The 22,205-nt window shown below is 35.7% G+C and overlaps 1 protein-coding gene across 1 annotated transcript in view; it reads right to left on the bottom strand.

Moving 5' to 3' along the window:
- The window catches only part of SLC6A19 (solute carrier family 6 member 19), a 53,015-nt gene that overhangs the window by 30,421 nt on the left and 389 nt on the right, over nucleotides 1-22,205 (bottom strand). Inside the window, exon 2 of the mRNA XM_023495901.2 lies at nucleotides 746-886. Coding sequence (XP_023351669.2) covers nucleotides 746-886 — 141 coding nt within the window. The remainder of the gene's footprint in view (nucleotides 1-745; nucleotides 887-22,205) is intronic.

Raw genomic sequence — 22,205 nt, 5'->3', positions numbered from 1 at the left:
CTTGAATCAGAGCTTAGGTCATCCTGCTGCTGAGACATGGAGCCTTTGTGTGAGAAATAAATGTCTTTGACTAGAGCAAGCAAGCACATTTTTCCTCCAAGTTACTAATCAAAAATTATCTCTGCAATGGATGGGTATGTCTATAATTTTTTTTTTTTGTTCTATTGAATGCCACTGTTGGGTACCTGCTTTAATTCTGGGGAAGTGACAATCCATTCCATTAATGAAGGAGACAATAAAGTCTTGCTCAGGTTTTATAATTATTTAAATCTCAATGAAAAACTAGCAGACATGGAGGCAAAAGTTACATTCTCTGAAAACATTCAAAACAGGGCTAGAGGGCTGTCAGAGATGTTTTAGAGGGGGGAATTCCTGTACCATGCAAGACACTAGACCAGATGACCTCTAAAAGTATCACAAAGATAGGTATTAAGTAACTATAGGCAAGGTGCTTTTGATCACTGGGTCACTCCAGGTACCTGGCAAGGACAACATAGTGCAAATATATCCCGAGTTGATCTTTGACATCCCCAAATAAAACCAAATTCACTTCCATAGTCATACTGAATAACATAAAATTGATCCTTTTATTCAAAACAAATCATTTTGCAGTGTCTAAAAAAGCTTTTAAGACTGATTGAATATGATGACCAAATTCTACATGGAAAGTACATAATAGAAACAAAAGCTGCACATTCCCTCTCTGGTTGACCTGCTAAGGCCATTTTAAATTCTAATGACTTACCTACTCCCTTAAGGGTGGGATGAATAGCGCTCCAGACACCAACACTGCCCTTTCTTAGCCTTTGTCCAATGGCAAATTCCAGATAAAGCAATGGAATTCCTTCAAGGACTAGAAGAATGAGGAATGGAATCATGAAGGCTCCTGCAATTGAAAAAGAACTCAGATTAGTATTTCTGATGCTGGGCGGAAAAACAGTATAAAAAAAAATATGGTTTGGGTTCCAGAAATTCTTCATAAATGAGTTCTTTAAACATGTCCTGTAAATAGTAAATTTAGAAAAGAGTCACATTATAGCAACAAGAAAGAAAATACATTGTAAAATATCAAGGATCATAGGATCATGAACTAGAGTGAAGAGAACTCAGACTGCCATCTAGTTCAACAAGTTTCATTATACAAATGAGGGAGGTGAAGCCAACGGTAGTTATGTAATTTGTAAAAGGTCATACTGGTAGAAAGTGTGAGAGGCAAGGTTTGCAGACAGATCCTCCAACTTCAGGGAAAAATGTGTTTTCTAGCATATCATGATGCTATTTAGTCAATCTATCAATAAATAAATATTTTTGATCACCTACGTTATCCCTTCCACATCATGATTTTCCCCATCATGATTTTAATATATCAAGGTGGCATAAAAAAACTTCCAGGGCCCAATTTAAATCTCATGGTCTTCATAAAGCCTTTCCAGGTTAAAATAACTACCAGATTTTTGATCTTTGAACTCATAATATTCATTTTCTATACTTATCAAGCAATGGATGATATTCCACCCAGGGATATCTCCTATATTGACATTATTTCTTTTAACTTTGTTGTTAACTCTTCATATTATATTAGAAGAAAGACAATAGTGTTTAGGAGTATGAGTACTGACTCTGGAACTTGAAGACCCTGAGTTCAAATTCTGCCTTTATACCCACTGCCTATATGACATTAAACAAGTCACTTATTCTAGGTCTGAATTTTCTTATTTGAAGGAAAGTAGGGGAAAAGATGAACTACATGTTGTTTGAAGTCTCTTTCAATTTTAGATATGTGATCCTATATTTACATTGTGTTTTTCCAACTAGAATTTGTGTTCCTAGAGAACAGAGATCATGCTTTATATTACTTTGTAGGTACATAACACTTGACACAAAGTGCAGTTATCATTTTGACTTTGTGGAGTTAGGGACTCAGCATACCCTCTCCTCCCATATGGAAAAATCTATGTAAAATGTAGGAACCTTTGCGTGTCATCTGCTGGCTGTTATGTGCCTTTTGTAAACTATATATATTTTTTACTTATTTTAACTTTTAAAAATTGTGTATATTTATGCATTAAAAGATAAAATATGCTGTTATTATACAATATTATACATGCATTTCTGAGTTTCTATACTTTTTGTGCCATTTGCTGTCCTTCTTGTGTCATCTGTTAATTTTGGATTAGGCACTGGATCTCTCCTATCATACTGGCAGATATTTCTGACAAGCATGGGTTTTGTACACTATCTGATGTGTATTATTAGAGTTATTGAACAGTTATTTCTGATCTCTAAATCATATGGCAAGATTTCCTTTAGGCAACTAATTCTATCCATGATATATGGATGCTTGTTAGCATATATATTGGTAAGAACCACTATGATCCACTTATTGTGCTATGCCATAGTTCATTGGTGATTTTTAAAAAATCCCAGCCAGAAACAAACAGTATGCTTTATCCTCAAATTCAATTTAATATGATGGCTTCTCAACATGGGCTCTGAAACCAATTTCAATGAACAAGTTGAAAAAAAAAACAAAACCTAGAATGTATAGTTACAGGCTTATTCATTTAATGGACATTTATTAATTCAACTGAATTTTTAAAATTTGAAATGAGTATGGCTTTACTATTTATGTCAGAGGAAAATTATACTTCAGTTATGATCTGACAAAGATCAGAATGTTAATATTTAGCAAATGTTTCTAAAACCTTGTCAGCTGCGCAGGAGTATCATGAGGACTATATCAGGATTAAAGTTCAGTCATTCCCTGGAGCAACAGAGTGATAAAGATTTCCAAATACATAACTTAATGGTTTTCTGTGGACTCAAGCATTAGGATTAGTCCTAATCTTTAATGAGGAAACTATGAGGCTTTGCTTTGTTTGATTGTTTACTCACACACCAATGAGTTTAGATAACTGTTTAACAGGTAATTTTTTTTCTTTATAACACCATATTTGATTGAAAGGTTTGAGTTGAACCTCAAAGGTGGAAAATGATCAATATACCTTTTCCCTTTTCCCTTACTTTTACAAATAATTCAAAAAGGTTGATGTAAGGGGAAGCGGTCCTGGCATATTCACAGAGTGCCAGGAACAATATCTCTCTACATGGAAAGGCTGAGGAGCTTGCTTCCAGGAGAATCATGATAACAGGTCAAGGGAGTGCTTAGAGAACGCATAGACATCTTATAGTACTAGTTCTGGTCTGCTCATGGAAGGCTCTTTGATTGACTATTAAAACAGCCAAAAGACTTTAGCTGTCTTCTACTATTTATCCAGTGAAAGACTATAATGGGAGAGGTCCTAAGGCCATCTTCCCTCTAAGTTCATACAACCCTAAGAAATGTCTCACTTCTTAGCCTCTTCATTTATTGTTTTCCATTTTCTGGTGAAGGCTGACTAGACTCTATGACCTTAATGAAGTTTGAAAAGTTAGGAGAATGGACCAAAAGAATCCAGGATTTGGAGATCAGGACAAGTTGTGTAGCCAGTCCAGCAACAGATTCCCAAAAAACAAGGAGCAACTTTCTGGACCTATATTAGTGGAAGATGAGATAAAGATTCATTCACCAACCACATGAGAACATGAATTTGGTAGAACTAATATAATGTAGAAACTGAACTAAGTGCTGAGTCTTCTCTCCCCCATACGTAGTACAGAGGAGAGTAAGCACATGAAATATTGGAGAAAGAAACGTTTGTACTTTTATTCTTGTTATTTATTCAAAGATATCATTGTTATATCTTTGAATAAGTGTCACTTTATAAAACTAATTAATATTAAGTGTTTGTATGAAACTGGTACACTAGTCACTGATACTTAATAGTTGAGGGAAACATAGCCATTGGGAATTCAAACCAATGGTAATAGAAATTTTTGTTGTCATTTCTGTCATATCCAACTCTTCAATGGCTCTATCTGGGCTTTTCTTGGCAAAGATACTGGAGTAGTTTGCCATTTTCTTCTCCAGCTCATTTTACAGATGAGGAAACTGTGGCAAAGAAGGTTAAGTGACTCGCCCAAGATCACATAGCTAGTAAGTATTTGAAGCCAGATTTTTAATTCAGGTCCCTCTGACTTCAGGGCTAGGGTATATCAGTTGCATTAGCTAGACTTGCCAAATCTTTTAGGGTACCCTAGAATATTAAAATCTAATAGATCTGGCCTTACAAAAATGTATACATTAAATAGGGGTAAGTAGAATTAGATTTTTTTTGGCCCACTAGAGACAGATTTTGTATAGAAAATGAGGCTAACAGCTGGTAAATTATCTATCAAATGTCTTTTTTGCTCTAACTCACTATCCTGATCCTTAGAACCCTTTCAAAACAATCTGGGAAAGCCTCATGGTAATTTGCCTTTATATAATTTTGCAAGTTCATGAAGTTTTACATATGTAGTCTCATTTGGAAACAAGCCTACAAGGTTGGCAAGGTAGAAATTGTAGAAAATGTCCCTTTTGACAGATGAAGAGACTGTCAATCAAAGAAATCATATGAGTAGCCCAAGTGCAAAAAAAACTGCTCATTTTCAGAGAGGGAACATAAGATAATAGAATTAGAGCTAGAAGAGACCATAGGAATCTAGTCTTTCATTTTACAAATGAGGAAATTGATAGGTGGTAGAGGTTTGATGACTTGTTGCTACATAGAAAGGTGAAATTTGAATATGAATCCAGTGATGCTGTACTTATAGGCTTCCTTGAGTAAAATCTGTGTTTAGGGATCATGTCCCTATACTATACTGTTTCTATTGAAATAATGGGGTACATGATAACCATACTCCCTACCAACCTTCAAACTTTTCATTATAATGAGTTATCTTTGTGATGAGGTCATTTAACCAGCATCGATGTATTGCACATTATTTTTGCTAGTCCAGTTTTTTATTTTAATAAAAAATGAGGTCCTTTTTGCAGTATATAATGATATTTTAGACTTCCCTGTGACATGTAAAAAAGATAGAATGGGTTGCTGCTAGAATATAAAACATGGAGGGTAAAAATAAGAAAATATGAGACATAGCTATGGGTAGAAGAGGTAACTGGGACCATAGAAGTGGCTACTTTTCTACCCATCTATGTAACCTGCAACCATCTTAGTCAAGATCCAAATTTTAAACACAGACACAAGGAAATACAAGTGTTCTATGGGTATGTGGCTTTAATCACTGTCAGGGAAATGAGAAAATGAGGGTGATCATCTTGACAAAGGTCTTCCATAGTTCACATATAAAATGTTATTTGAAGTGTGTTCAAAGAGCCTAGAAATATCATTAAGAAATTTTTTTGGTGGGGAGAGGAGCCTGGATTTGTGATTTTATCTATGTAGGGAACTCCCGATAAGGAATCTACCTTTCTACCAGTGTGGAGTCTTACCTAGACAGTTGGTGGGAGCATTTAGACTTTAAGTCACTTACTCAGTGTCACAAAATGTTTTTCAGAGTAGGAATTGAAACTAAATCTCCCTGATGCCCAAAGACAAAATCAGCTCTGAGAGATGGAGCATATATTCTTAAAGCACAATTCCTGTGAATATCAAGTTGGGTTGGGTAGTTTAAATTGGAGATTGAACTTAATGTAAAAATAAGAAATAAGGAGCATGATTGAATAGACATAAATGTGTGCACAGTATACATAGTACATGGACAAACACATACACACACACACATATATATATATATAAGTATATCATGAATAAATTCTTCCAACAAATACCTAAATTACTCTAAATTACCTAAAATTGGAAACCACAGTTTCATCATGGAAAGCCCAATTCATCACTGAAAGCTTAGAGAATACAGCTTAGAGGAGGAAAATCATTTTTTGTGAAAAGATACTGAACTGACTCAAAGAGTTAAAGGAATTTCCAAAGATTTCTAACTTATTCCTAGGGAATAGCAGAGTTTCTAGAAGAATTTGCTTCAATAAACAGCAGCAGTGGGAATAAAAACCAATAGGACAGAGGAGACAGAGAGATATTAGTTTTGGGATTGTGCTGACATAGAGAGCTCCCTAGTAAGAAAATTCCCACTACCAAAGCAAATCTGTGGCTTCTTTGAAACTATAAGTGTTAAAGTGTTGCTTAAGGTACTGAGATGCTTAATGTTTTGCTCTGGATCATGACAGCCAAGATACATTCCATCTAGCTAGCTCTTTGGCCCTCTCTCTCTTGATTTTGTGCCACACAAAACAAAACATATCATTGATTTGCACCTCCTGGAAAACCCCAAGACTGTATTTCACCTATAAAAGATCTGGTTATAATATAAAACTTTGCCAAGATTTCTTTCTTTTGATGCCTCAAGGAAATGAGACTTTAATCAATGTCTATTGTCTCAGGTGATCTCAGGTGAGATGAAACTCTTAATCCACTTCCTTTGTCCCAGTTCTTTCTCTAAAACTAACTCCACTTTCTCCTGAACCCAAGTCCCACATTGGGGGGGGGGGAGGGGGGGAGGAGGGAAACTTATTGGACATCTCAGATTCAGCATTCCAAAACATTCTCTTTCTTCCAAACCCCTATTTCTATCAAACTTCCGTATTTCTATTAAGGGTCTTATTATTCTTTCAGAATTTATAGATTTATTACTTCAGAATTGTTCTTAATTATTTAATCTTCTTTACCCTAAATATACAATCAACTGCCAAATCTTGCTATTTCTGCTTCCCAGATTTATCTAACATTTGATCTTTTCTCCCTATTCATCAATGAGTAAAAATTAAGCATCTATTATATGTTAGGTATTATTGATGGAGTCAGATCATGAGGTTTGGGAGAGCAAAGACAAGGCACACACACACACACACACAAAAAAAAAAAAGTTGTGAAAAACCACAATGAGGCATTCTCTCTGCCAAAACGTATCTTTATCAATGGGCAAAATCTGAGAATAGTTTTTTGCAACATGCTTTTGGGAAGAGGAGATTATATAAGGTAGAAGAAGAAATACTTGGGAAGAACTGAGAAGATTCCCAAGGGAAATATAGAGATGCTAAATAGTTAGACTTTGAGAGAGAGCTGGGACAAAGGGAAAGGGAAAGGATTTTACCTCACCTGAGGTTATTTAGGTAAGAGAGGTTGATTAAGCTCTCATTTCTTTCAGGCAACAGAGGTCAGTAGAGGGATTCTGCTCTATACCATCCAACACCAACTGGACAGAGTCTGGGGAAAACTAGCTTCCTTGTAGCTTTTAACCATAAACTGGTTTACAGAATCCATATCATTGTGCTAAGTACTATACTTAAAACACTCACCACTGATCTGACTTATTATAATAGTTCCTGATAGACTTGAAGACATATAACCATTCTCCACTTCAATTCATCAATCACTCAGCTACCAAAGAGATTTTCCTGAAGCACTCCAAAATCTAAGGATGTCTCTCACCTACTTAGTGACTCCTAATTGTCTAGAACAAAACAAATATTTCTGTTGGGTTTTTACAGCTCTTTACCCCCTGCCCCCAACTATCTTTTCCATTCATTTTACATAATCTCCTCTCCACATTCTATAATTCATCCACACATCTCTCTATTTTTCACACGTCACTCTGTTTCCTATTTCTGCATTTTTTGCTAGGTGCCCCCCCAAGCCAGAAATGTACTCTTTTCTTTCCTCAACATCACAAATCCTCAATTGCTTTGGGCTCAAGCATCACTTTCTCCAAGAGCCTTTCCTGATCTTCATACAATTGCTACTTTCCTCCCTCTCTAAATACATTGTGTTTATTTTTTTCTAACCACAGTTGTTCTTTACATACCCCTTCAGGTGGACCATCACTAGTTGTCTGGATTTAGATTGGGCACTGGGCTCTGATGACTCTAGAGAGTGAGGCTGATAACTTTTCACAGTTCTTCCTCAATCAGATCCATGATTCACTTTAAACAAGACATTACCCTGAGAAGTCATTCTGCTTCCAGACCAAAGGAGGAACAACAAACCCATTTGTATACATTGACTCCCTCCATAGAACGTGTAAATCCTTGGGATCATTTCTTTTTTTCCCCTCTGTATTCCTCAGCAGCAAGATCCTGAAATATAGGAGGTGCTTAAGAATTTGTTGAAGGATTTATTGTATCATGAAATGGGTTCAGAATGGAACAGGAAAAATAGTATGTAAGGTAGATTGCCTTCAAGAAGTTATGCAGTGATTTTGTTGATTGTGAACTGCTCCCTGGTACCAATTTTTCAACAGAAATGGTATCCCCAGCGATGATCCACAGTTGAAATCTAACAACACAATCTTTAGGTAATTAAGATTGTGGAAGTTTATGAAAATTAATTCTCTTTAGGGAATTACTACTGCAGTTTTAATTGTATATGGTGGATATAAGCAAACTAGCATATTTCTAATGAGTTATACTCAACAGTGGCTTAAGGATATCACTCAGGAAATGTGACATTAAAGAACTACACATAGTGATTGATCCTAAGTAGTATATTGTACCATAAAAAATATAAAAAGATTTAGAAGACTTCTTCTAAGAGTGGCTACTTTGTGAAGGATCCATATGTAACCCTGAATGGATAGGACAGGTTCCTCATGAAGAGTCTTATGAGGTTGAACACTAAGTGAGATATGACTCCTAAGTGGTTGAGAAACTCTGAACTTGTCATGTTGTGCAAGTATGAATAGCATCTTTCTGGAAAAGGAAGGGAGAAAGTGAAGTTTGAGAGAGGATTTGTGAGAGGAGGCAAAAAATGTGAATGGCAACCCACATGTGAAAGAAATTGTCTCCTCAGACATATTCCTTGATTCCTAGAGATTACTGAAAGAATCCTTCCCTAGTTTGTTTCTCTTCTTGGTCGATCCGAAGTTATATCTTACTCCTAAACTGAAGAGTTCATTTACTCTCTTGTACTCTATCTTCTACCCTAAGCTGTTTAACTTCCCCAATTTCTATTAATTATCACCTTTAGTTGCTCAATATTCATGATCATCTTTTATGTAACCAGTAAACTCAATCTCAATCCCTCTCAGTCTCTCTCTCTCAGTGTGTCTCTCTCTCTGTGTGTCTCTCTCTCTGTGTGTCTCTCTCTCTGTGTGTCTCTCTCTCTCTGTGTCTCTCTCTCTCTGTGTCTCTCTCTCTCTGTGTCTCTCTCTCTGTGTGTCTCTCTCTCTGTGTGTCTCTCTCTCTGTGTGTGTCTCTCTCTCTGTGTGTGTCTCTCTCTCTGTGTGTCTCTCTCTCTCTCTCTGTGTGTCTCTCTCTCTCTGTGTGTGTGTCTCTCTCTCTCTGTGTGTCTCTCTCTCTCTGTGTGTCTCTCTCTCTCTGTGTGTCTCTCTCTCTCTGTGTCTCTCTCCTATATCTCTTCCAGAGAGAGAAACCTTTATCCTCCCTTTTAAAGTGAATAGTGAAAGTGATTTTTATTCTCAAATCCTAAAAGAGAACATTGTACCACTAGATTTCAAGTATTTGAAACATGGCAAATTGACATAATTCTAGCTCAACAAATCTCTTGGAGATAGGAAAATAAATTATCAAGTACCCAGTTGTAGTCCTTCTCTTGCTCCCCACAAAGGCAGACTTGGAGACGGAGAGGGCCAGATCCCAGATAAGATGTCTAAATTTATCCCTGTAACACAGGCTTTGCTGGATATCTGTTGGCCAGAGTTCAAACTACTACATAAACCAATCTATTTTACATGTTCATTACATAGAAAGCACAAAAGGAAGAGGATAAGCTACAACCAACATTAATGGAGGGAATGGCCATGGCAATGAGATCACAAATCCATTGAAATACTGAAGAATTTAGTTGATGCACTTCCAGTAGACATATAAATCAAGGTGACAGACAGAATAACACAATAAGCAGGAAATTTCATGAGACCAAAAGTAAGCAGTGAAAAAAAATAGCAAGATTTGCATAAAAACTTAAAAAATTTATTTTTGCATAAAAAATTGAGATGTAGTTAACCTTTTCTTTATACAACACTAATTTACTGTTGTAGTCCAGGATTTTGCAACCATGGATGTATGGCAAAGTTCTAAGGAGCTCCTAAAGATGAAGGCTGCAAAATTCCTAACAGATGCCTGATAATATCAATGAGCTGCAAGTATCACATGAAATAGGTGCCTAGGTGAGTCAGAAAAACCCGAGTTGCTATGGGACTCTGGGTAAGGCACTTAATCTCTACCTTAGTTTCCTTAACTGTAAAATGGGTTGGTTGTGAGGGTTAAGTAAGATGGCATACAAAGCAGCTATCATGTAGTAGGCACTTGATAAATACTTTTTTCCTTCCATCTTTGTCTTCCTCCTGTATTTTCTTTCTTCTAAAATTTAATATGTACTGGAAAAAGTGATAAAGATAGATATTGTAGAGTCCTAGACTGTTGTTTGGTGGTAACCTTTTATAGAGTAGGTGTTTAACCATTTTTTCGAACACGTCTGACTCTTCATTTGTTTGTTTGTTTTTTAACTTAAAAAATTTTTGGTGGGGATTTTCTTGTTATGATAACTGTAGTAGTTCTTTTCCCCCCCAAATTTATTAGTTTTTGATATTTACCTTTTTAATAGCTTTTAAAATTTTTTTTCCAAATACATGCAAAGGTAGTTTTCACCTTTGTAAAACCTCATGCTCCAAATTTCTCTTCTTTCCTCCCCTCAACAGCAATCCAATATAGATTAAACATGTATAATTCTTCTCAAGATATTTCCATATTTGTCATGCTGCACAAGAAAAATAACATCCAAAGGGAAAAAACCCAGGGAAAGAAAACAAGCAAACAATAAAAGGTGAAAACACAATGCTTTGGTCACATTCAGTCTCCATAGTTTTACCTCTGGATATGGATGGCTCTTTTCTATCATATCTGTTGGATTTGCCTTGAATCACGTCATTGTTGAAAAGAGCCAAGTCTAAAATGATTCTTTCTACAGATCATTTTTTTTTACAGGAAAAGAAATGAGTGAGGCAGGGCTAAGGAATTTACCTGGGGTCACATAGCTAGTAAGTGTCTGAGTCCACATGTGGACTCAAGAAGGCAAATCTTCCTTCATTCTATCCACTGTGTCACCTAGCTGCCCTTTTAAATAGAGTAAATAATAGACTTTTTTCTTAGTCCTATTTTTCTTTATTGCACAGAATCAGAAAACAGGAAGAATATTATGGGAGTTCTTAGAAAACAGAAAGTTTGAGAATCCTTATAGCAGGATGAATATGTTTAACATTCTCATCATTTAAGAATGGAGGAACATAGGATAGTTTACCTCTCAGACCTGTGGAAGGGGAAGGTCTTTATGACCAAAGCAGAACTAGAGATCATTACTGATCACAAAATAGAAAATTTCGATTATACCAAACTGAAAAGTTTTTGTACAAACAAAACTAATGCAGACAAGATTAGAAGGGAAGCAATAAACTGGGAAAATATTTTTACAGTCAAAGGTTCTGATAAAGGCCTCATTTCCAAAATATATAGAGAATTAACTCTAATTTATAAAAAATCAAGCCATTCTCCAATTGAAAAATGGTCAAAGGATATGAACAGACAATTCTCAGATGAAGAAATTGAAACTATTTCTAGTCATATGAAAAGATGCTCCAAGTCATTATTAATCAGAGAAATGCAAATTAAGACAACTCTAAGATACCACTACACACCTGTCAGATGCTAAGATGACAGGAAAAAATAATGATGATTGTTGGAGGGGATGCGGGAAAACTGGGACATTGATGCATTGTTGGTGGAGTTGTGAACGAATCCAACCATTTTGGAGAGTAGTTTGGAACTATGCTCAAAAAGTTATCAAACTGTGCATACCCTTTGATCCAGCAGTGTTACTACTGGGATTATATCCCAAAGAGATTATAAAGAAGGGAAAGGGACCTGTATGTGCACGAATGTTTGTGGCAGCCCTTTTTGTAGTGGCTAGAAACTGGAAACTGAATGGATGTCCATCAGTTGGAGAATGGCTGAATAAATTGTGGTATATGAAAATTATGGAATATTACTGTTCTGTAAGAAATGACCAACAGGATGATTTCAGAAAGGCCTGGAGAGACTTACACGAACTGATGCTGAGTGAAATGAGCAGGACCAGGAGATCATTATATACTTCAACAACAATACTATATGATGACCAGTTCTGATGGATCAGGCCCTCCTCAGCAACGAGATCAACCAAATCATTTCTAATGGAGCAGTAATGAACTGAACTAGCTATGCCCAGAAAAAGAACTCTGAGAGATGACTAAAAACCATTACATTGAATTCCCAATCCCTATATTTATGCACACCTGCATTTTTGATTTCCTTCACAAGCTAATTGTACAATATTTCAGAGTCTGATTCTTTTTCTACAGCAAAATAACGTTTTGGTCAGGTATACGTATTGTGTATCTAATTTATATTTTAATATATTTAACATCTACTGGTCATCCTGCCATCTAGGGGAGGGGGTGGGGGGGGTAAGAGTTGAAAAATTGGAACAAGAGGTTTGGCAGTTGTTAATGCTGTAAAGTTACCCATGTATATATCCTGTAAATAAAAGGCTATTAAATTAAAAAAAAAAAAAAAAGAATGGATCTCCTCATTCACTATGCCCATACAAATGCTTTAATGTACATTTTGCTAATTGATCACTATGCAATGGATCAGATTACAAAGAGCTGGCTCAGGCCTCTCATTAAGAACTTTATTTTGCCCATTCAGCAATCACTTCCTTGTTTAATAATGGATTGTTACTGTGATAAAAAACCATAGAGCTGAAAATGATCATGAACCTAGACATCTGTTGATTTTGGTCTAGAGTTTATAATAAATGGCTATGTATAGCTTATTCCTTTGGGCCAGTTACCTCAGAATTTTCATTACTTCATTCATAACTCATCAGAAACTGACATAATAGGCCTTTCTCTTAATCAGTTAGTTGCATATTGATTCAAGTAAGTATGATGTAAGGATAATCTAGTTTCTGAATTAGATCTGAGAAATACTTGTTTAGTTGTGTGTGACTCTGTGACCCTATCTGGAGTTTTCTTGGCAAAGACACTGCAGTGGTTTGCCAGTTCCTTCTCCAGTTCATTTTATGGATGAGGAAACTGAGGCAAACAAGGTGAAGTGACTTCCCCAGGTTCATATAACTAACTGGTAAATATCTGAGGCCAGATTTGAACTCAAAAAACTCTATGCACTATTTAGTCACCTAACGATAAATACTTATTAAGTGCTTATTAGCAATGTGCTACTTGCTAAAAATGAAAAAAACAAACAAAAAACTGACTCTATTCTCAAAGAGAATATGTTCTACTTATATCTTTACATGGAAGTAAATAGATCAGTAAGTGAGGATAGTTTTGAATCCTTCCTTAAACTTGTTTATGAGTCATGAAAACATAAAACAGGCCAATTTAGAAGAAAACTGATTTCCATCTTATACATTACGCTTTTTCCTATAGCTATCTTTGGATTTTGCACTAATTCTAAGAGATCGCTGGTGACTCCTTCACCTGGAAGTTTTTTTATTTTCAGTAAACCACCAGTTTCATTATAGGTCTGGAATATACCAAGCCACAAGGCTTTAAACACTTTTAAAGGTAATATGTTTCTAGCTTCCTTTATTAACATCATTAACAATTTGCTTTCATATCTTGCTTATTTTCCCTCAGTCTTTGTCATCTTAGCTGCAAATTAAGTCATATAATTGATGTTACTTTATATCTGTGTACCATTTAGAACAGGAACCCTGAAAAACAGGATGTGTTATTTAAGGTTGACAGCCTCCCTGGAAGCTAAAATGTCCTGAGTAAATAGTTATTATAAATCTACAACTAACCCTGTCCCTGGTTGCCAGTACCTTTACTGATGGATGAGATATAATTGAAAGTGAATTGGGTATACCATAGAAAGAATATTCCATTTCTCCTTTCTCTTCTACTAAGCAAGTATGGTACACTGAGCTCAAAGTTGCCACTCCTTTCTGCTTCTCATACAATTTTCTAATACCTCTCTAAAATGGGAAGAAAAAAAAAAAAAAAACAAAGAAGCTGTCATAAAATAATAAATTCAATATAAGCCATTGTGCCTTAAAGACAAATTGTTTCATCCAAGAGAGTACATAACTCATCAATGTATGTGCTCTCTAGAATCAAAGTGTCTGCAGAAAGACCTCCAGATCACAAAGAAGTCATTTAGTCAGTTCCTTACAATCACAATATCTTCTATTCTACTAGTGGCTTACAATGCTATTTAATTCAAAGAAGAAAGGGACAAACATTTATTAAGCACCTACTATATTTCTAAACACTCTACAAATATGATTTCTATTATTATTCCCATATTATATATTATCCCCATGAGGCAGACAAATCTTAAGGGATTTGCCCAAAGTTACATAACTAGTAAGTGTCTGAGGCTGATCTGAACTTGGGTTCTGTTACTTCAAGTCCAGGGCTCTATCCATTATATCATTTTGATGTCTTAACAAACATTTATTAAGCACCTACTTTGTGCTGTGTAATAGGATAGTTATGCTAAAGACAGGATCTGTGCATTTGTTTTTTTTTTAAAAATGATAACTTATTTCAATAGTTTTCTTTATGAGCCTGTGTATTTTATTTTATGCATTTAAAAACCTTGTTCTGAAAAGGAGTTCATTGATTTCATCAGATTTTCAAAGGGGTCAAGGATACTTACAAGAAGAACTCTGCTCTAGGAGAAATACAAAAAATTAGATAACACCTGAGTCCCTGCCTCCATGGAGCTTACAGCCTACAAGAGAGTAAGACACAAAGACAGGTATCTATAAAATAAAATTATATATGGCAAGGTAGATGATGAGGTACAATGGGAAAAAATAAGTGTACCTTGAGTCACAGGACTTTAATTCAAAGACTTGTTTTGCCACAATTAGATCCTATCTGTGACATATAGCTGGTTGTATTACCAATTAAGACCTCCTGCCCCAACCAACCTCTAAAAGTATAAATTACTGATGAATTAGTCATTACATTTAGTCATTTTTCAGTTGTATACTATTCTTCATGACCCCATTTGGGGTTTTGTAAGACACTAGAATGGTTTGCCATTTATTTTTTACAAATGAAGAAACAGAAAAGCAGGGGTAAGTGATTTATTTATGATAACACATCTAATAAGTGTCTGAGGCTAGATTTGAACCCAGGAAGAAGAGACTCTAGGTCCAGTACCCTATGCACCTTAATGCCATCTAGCCACATGAGTTGGTCATATGAATGACCAACAAAGGGAATTTTAACTGATAGGGAGTTTCTCATGCCAGTGAAATCATGGGAAGGAGTAAAGAAGAAACCAAAGTAGAGAAGAAAAGAAAGAATGAGGAAAGAAGGGGAAAAAAACGTTCTGAGGGAAAAGCATCTCTTATCTAGGCTAGGTGGATGATGGATGATGGCTTGGGAGAAGTCAAAGGAAGCGAAGCCATCTTATTTTTTATATCTATTTTTAATTGAAATGGTGACTTTAGGGGCAGCTAGGTGGTGCAGTGTTTAGAGTACCAGTCCTGAAGTCAGGAGACCTGAGTTCAAATTTGATCTCAGACACTTCCTAGTTTATAATCTTAGGCAAGTCACTTAACCCCAATTGCCAGCAAAAAAAAAAGAAGAAGAAAGAAGAAGAAGAAAGAAGAAGAAGAAGAAAGAAGAAGAAGAAAGAAGAAGAAGAAGAAAGAAGAAGAAGAAGAAGAAAGAAGAAGAAGAAGAAAGAAGAAGAAGAAGAAAGAAGAAGAAAGAAGAAGAAAGAAGAAGAAAGAAGAAGAAAGAAGAAGAAGAAAGAAGAAAGAAGGAAGAAGAAGAATTAATTAGGAGAAGGAGAATAGAGAGAGAGAGAGAGAGAGAGAGAGAGAGAGAGAGAGAGAGAGAGAGAGAAATGCTGACTTTAGAGAGAAGAAGTAAGGAAAATTAAGCTGATTCAGAATGATAAAGCTATGGAATTAATTATCCTGTCAGAACAGCCTTAAGAATAAGAACTGAAGAAAAAAGGTAAAAAGAAAAGAGGAAAAGCTGAGTCTGAGGGAGACAGGAAGGAAAGCCAGGATGTGTTAGTCGATATGGAAATTTACCTAAGACATTGGTTAAAAGTGTGTCAGTAATTTCCAAAGGATGGGCTCCAAGGAAGCTGTTTGAGTAGTCAGATGCTGGTTATCCCCTCAATTTTTACCTGAAGCTGAATAGAATGCACCTAGAATAGGACAGAAGAAAAGAGATTCCTCTTCTTGGGGACCTAGGTCATCGAGTCAGCTTTGATAGGAATACAAGATAGACCTAGTGACAATTTTGAAGATTAATTTGAAACATTCTGGACAAAGAAGGATCAGAAAATTGAAAGGAGCAAAAACTTAGTTCCTGGAAGAGCACAGCACTGCTTACTGTTTTAAAGTTAAGCCAAGCTAACTGAACTATGGGATACTCTGTTAATAGCCTGGGGATCTTGCCCGGCTAGCATCTAGGAATTACTCGGAGGAAGCTTTTTTCCTGTTTATATAGATTAATGTTCTATGACACTAATAGATATTGGTCTATCATAATATAACCCCAATATCTTTAGGAGCTTGGTTAGACAAGTTACCAATTCCATTGATTTCTCTGTTCAGTTGTTTTTCAGTTTTGTCTTGCTCTTCATGACCCCATTTGGGTTTTTTTGTTTGTTTGTTTGTTTTTGGCAAAGATACTGGAGTGTTTTGCCATTTCTTTCTCCAGTTCATTTTCCAGATGAGGAAACTGAGGTAAACAAAGCTAAATGACTTGTCCAGGGTCACCCAACTCTTAAGTACCTGAGGCCAAATTTGAATTCAGGTTTACCTGATTCTGAGCCTGGTACCACCTAGCTGCCCCAAGATTTCTCTCATACAAGTTTTTTGGTGGTTTTTCAAAAAATGAGCCAGAAAAAAAAAGATTTTAACCATACTTTGCCCATTCTCTTCAAGAAATTTAATATCTTTAAAAACTATGTTAACATTATGAAGCATGGGGGGAAATTCAGTCATTGACTGAATGGTACAGGTAAAGAATTCTCTATTTCAGAGACCTAGCTCTAAATACTTGTCTTGCTACTTATTCTTTAGCAAGTCTTTGTCAGGAATTAGAATCAGGAAGACCAGGGTTCATATCCTGCCACAGACTATGACTTTTTCAATTTACCTGAGACATAGTTTCCTCATTTGTAAAACAAAAGGATTGGGCTCAATGACTCCTACAGTTCTAAAACTAGGATCCTTTGATCCACATCTGGAAAATAAAGAGTCTGGAATAGGTACTTTCTAAGCTCTCTTCCTGCTCTCTGATCACTTCCTTCACAGCCTCCCCAGCTCCTCTCCTTGCCCTTCCATAGAAATCATATTCAAAGCAACTATGTCATTGTTGCTGAACTGGGTGTTTCATTTTCATGGCCTTACACACCACTCCTAATAACTTTCCTGATCAAAGCGCCCCTTCTTGGCTACTAGTTCTCTAATGTTTTGTGTCTCCCTATCTATTTAAAGACTGAGAGTGTAGACTTTTAAAAATCTCTATATACAATACTTTGCATAGTGCTTGAAGCACAGTACATCTCAATAAAGATCTGTAATCTTTAATACTATGAATAAGCCTTTAGGGACTTTTTCAAGGAAACTAAAGAAATCTTAGTGTAAGGTTGTTGTAGGCATTAACAAAAGAACTTGGTTTTGTTTATGGTTGTGCAGAGGAGGTTCTAATTTTTTTCTTATCTAACCCTTTATACAAAGAAGCAAAATATGAGGCACAGTACATAGATTGCAATCATAGGAACTAGTGAGAGTTATTTTGCTTAGGGGAATGTGACTTTTCCTTTCCTTTCTGGCTAAATTCTTATTAAGAATTTGGAACTAAAGGTAAGTAGTGAGTGTTTCCCCCCCCCCTTCCATTTTGAAGAAACAGTATTAATCATTATCAAAGTGCAAAAAGATCTTTGTTGCTGAGACAGATCAATGGCTCAGGAGACTCAATAAGTCCTAGAAAATACATATTTGAAGATTTAAGATCCCATGAGAAAAACTGCAACTCAGGTACATAATATATTGTCCTTGCTTACATTCATCTCAAATGCTTCCCAGTTAAGTTTTCTTTTCTGAAAACTGAGAGGTTTTCAGAGGTTGAGGAAAGCTCTTTCATTTTTATCATTTGTTCTTTTAAATACTTCTTAACACTACTTTGTCATTTCATCCTGGAAAAAAAAAAAGGGAGGGGGAATAAGATTTAGTGCTGAAAGGAACTTTGGAGACCAGCTAGTTCAAGGCGTCCATTTTACAGCTGAGGAAAGCCAGAGTTAAACAAAACTTTCTGCCAGGTGTCAAGATCCTGAAAGACTCAAGTCCTCCTATATGACATATTTTTAGCCCTAATCCTAATACAGACCTTTCCCTCTTTCCTTTCCTGACCCCTAATTCCATTCTCCCTTTCCCTCTCCCCCCAACACCCTGTAGTCATTAAACCCTCTCTTTGGTGACCATAGTGAATTAAGATGGACTATTACTCTCTCTGCCATCTTGCCTTACGACCTAGGCTCCCAGTTGAGAAGGATCAATAATGGATAAAGAATCACTTAGGGATTACTGCTGCTCTTTTCCCCAACCCTCACTCTATATTAAACTCAATTTTGACTCTCCCTAATCCCTATTTTTTCCTATCCTTTTCCTATTATGTACTCTGGACCACTACACTGCTGTTGAAGTATGGGAAATGAATAGACAGAGAAGCTAAGTCTGAATCTTAATTCTGTCATTCACCACATGTCCTTAGGTAGCTATTTTACTTTTTGGAGCATCAGTTTCCTCTTCTGTAAAATGAAGGGATAAAACTAGATGACCTCTAAAGTCTCTTCTAGTTAATTTTCTATTTTTTTCTGGGATCCTAAGTCTTATTCCCACACTTCTTTCCTTCCTCTTGTGTTCACTGAAATCTGGCTTCTCCACAGTAACCAGAAAAACAAGATACCATCTCTGTTTGCATCATTTCCAAGGCTGGCTAAATCTCTCATAATTCCTTGACACACAGGACTGGGGGAGCAGTTGTTTTATTCTTTGCTTGCCAACCCTACCTTTAGAGGTGTTTTCTTATTCTACCATCAGCTGCAACCATTTCTGAAGTTCTCTTCATTCTATCTAGATCCTTGCTGCTGCCACCTATGAATCTCTGAACATATTGGGGATGAGGAAGAATAATGCACTCTCTGGCTCCTAGTCTTCTATTCCATCCTACCCTCTTGCCCCACCAAAAACTAATTTTGAGTTCCTTAATCCCATTAAATCTCCTAATCTCTGACTTCAGTCAACTTCCACCATGCAATAAGGAGTGTAAGGTTGTTGTAGGCATTAACAAAAGAACTTGGTTTTGTTTATGGTTGTGCAGAGGAGGTTCTAATTTTTTTCTTATCTAACCCTTTATACAAAAAAACAAAATATGAGGCACAGTACATAGATTGCAATCATAGGAACTAGTGAGTTATTTTGCTTAGGGGATTTAGCACTAGATTTAGCAAAAACTACTTTATAGAGAAAAGGAGCTGAGATTACAACTAGTGCTATTACCCAGTATATTCATGAATTAAAAGAAGAAGAAATAACGGCCCAGAGAGTAAAGGTACACACCTTCTACAAGACACACAAGTCTTGCATATTGCTACATAGGCAGAAGACAAAGGTATTCCTAAAATGTCTGTTAATACCTAAAATGAGAGGTTTTAGTTAAGCCTTTTATGGACCTTTTGCAAAAGAAAGAATCCCTCTATTGACTGAGTAATCACCCCCCCCCATTTCATTTGTCATTAATGAGTTGTTTTCTCATATATCAAGTTTTCTTAAAGCTTGACTCACACATATATGATAAGACCATTGCTTAAGGAAGAGAAATGTATACATTTGTAAAACTAGCCTCTAGATTCTTTAGAACAGTGGTTTTTCAAACATTTGGTCTCAGGACCCTATTGTGTTCTTTTAAATTACATTGGACCTCAAAGAGCTTTTCTAAAAAATGGTTTATGGGGAAAATAAACAAAATTAGAAGGGTGGAAATTGGAACAGATTATGTACAAAATATACAGAAGCAAGTAAAAAATGGTTTAAAGCTATTGATATTTATCACATTAGAAATTAGTCTTAATATATTTCAAAGTATATCTTGGACCCATTGATAATATAAGTAACATAAAAGAAATAAATATTTTTGGGAAAATATTTATATTTTCCAAAAAATTAGTGAAAATAGTATTGTTTTACATATTTTTTCAAATATCTCTAATGTTTGGCTTAATGGATAACAACTGGATTCTCATATCTGCTTTTTTATCCAATTTGTTGTGATATTTTATTTTGATTGAAGTATATAAGGAAAATCTGACTTAACATGAAAATAAATGTGGTTGGCACAAAAAATATATATGGTTGGCAAAATGTCAGTATTGTTATGAAAACATTTTTGTCTTCATGGATCTCCCTTTTCCTGAAAGAGTCTTGGGATCCCCAGGGGTCAGAACAGCAAGTGCAATACACATTTCTATCATAAAACCCAAATTGTAGCAGTTTATCACCCCAGCCTTTTTTCCTCCATACATTATATGCTGCAGCTCCCTCCCCCAAAAGCAAATTTGTCTCACTAAAGTAGTTTATTGGTGTTCATCATAGAAAATATACATTCTTACATCATTAGTAACCTTACAGGATCCAAAAGGTGAAATATAGTAACATTTAAACAAGCTTCTTTTTTCTTTTTTTTTTTTTTTAATAGCTTTTTATTGACAAAATGCATCGGTAATTTTTCAACACTGACCTTGCAAAACCTTCCGTTCCAACTTTTTCCCTCCTTCCCTCCCCCCCTTCCCTAGATGGCGGGTAGTCCCATATATGTTAAATATGTTATAGTTTATGTTAAATACAATATATGTATACATATTTATATAGTTATCTTGCTGCAGAAGAAAAAATGAATTTAGAAAGAAGGTAAGCGTAACATGAGAAGAAAAACAAAAGTGCAAGCAAACAATAACAGAAAGAGTGGAAATGCTATTGTGGTCCACACTCATTTCCCAGTTAAACAGGCTTCATTTTCCTGGATACTTTCCATTTCACCTCAGCATTCATCCTACATTTCACTTATATCTCTATATCCCCAGAATTTAGTAAAAAGATATTGCTGCCAAATGTTTGTTGATCACATGTGAGACAGCAGAAAGACCTATTTTTTTTTTTTTTAAGAGAGTATATGATAGCCTAGTCTTTCCAAGTCCATTGGGTGAGATGAGAATGTAAAATGAGTAAATTCTTCCAGGATACCAGGAGCCCCCTAGTATTTCCTCAAGGAAATATCACACTGGCACTTAAGGGAATTAAAATCACATTCTTAGGCCAAAGAGATTCATTCAGTAACCAGTTTTTCCTTTTTCTTTTCTGCTGCATAAAGACTTTTATGAGCAGTGCTGGAAGTTTAGAATGCATTATTATTAAAGCCTTAAATGCATTTCTTTGTGCTATTCAGACCTATGACTTCAATAATGTAGGGGAATTTCTGGTATGAAAACTTTTCAGCTTATGCAAATTGGCAACTTATCTCTAACTTTGCAAATTAAATTGCTAATTGGGGAACTGACTTGCCCATCACATACTTTCTCTGATTACTAGTATCAGAGAAAGGACACAAAGTCAGGTTTTCCTGACCAGCATTCTGTCAATGGCCATATTGCTTCTGAAGGTAAAGTTTTTTTGGCAGACTAGAACTAGATAAAGAAATCCTTAACTAATAATAAATTATATAAGTGAGAAACTAAAATGAGTGTCAGATGCCTTTACCCCCATCACCACCTTGTGTTCTCTAGTTCTGTTCCCTGCAACTTAGAGGAGAGAGTAGGACAGAATCATATTTGTGCTATCATATTATACTGCATTGGGTATATAGAACTCTGCCAGATCTACTCTTCTCTCATTTTAATGGTACAATTCCTGAGGAGTCTGAGTGGATTACAAAAATGTCAGTGTCACATACATGTCACTTACATACACACACATACATACACTTATGCTCTGGATAGAAAGTTGAGTTCAATTTAATTTGGCTAACATTTATCCAATACCTATTTGGATAGAGATAAATTGTAGTAAGCACTTGAAGATTTAAAGTTTAAATGACAATGATACCTGTCTTTGTGGAGCTTCTAGTCTAGGGCTGAAAGTATAATTGAATATTGTAAAAAAAAAAACAAAAAAAAAAAACAAAAACAA

This window comes from Sarcophilus harrisii, chromosome 1 (assembly GCF_902635505.1).
Source record: "Sarcophilus harrisii chromosome 1, mSarHar1.11, whole genome shotgun sequence".
NCBI lineage: Eukaryota > Metazoa > Chordata > Mammalia > Dasyuromorphia > Dasyuridae > Sarcophilus > Sarcophilus harrisii.
The sequence above is the reverse complement of the archived record's forward strand: the minus strand, read 5'-3'. Positions and strand labels throughout refer to the sequence as shown.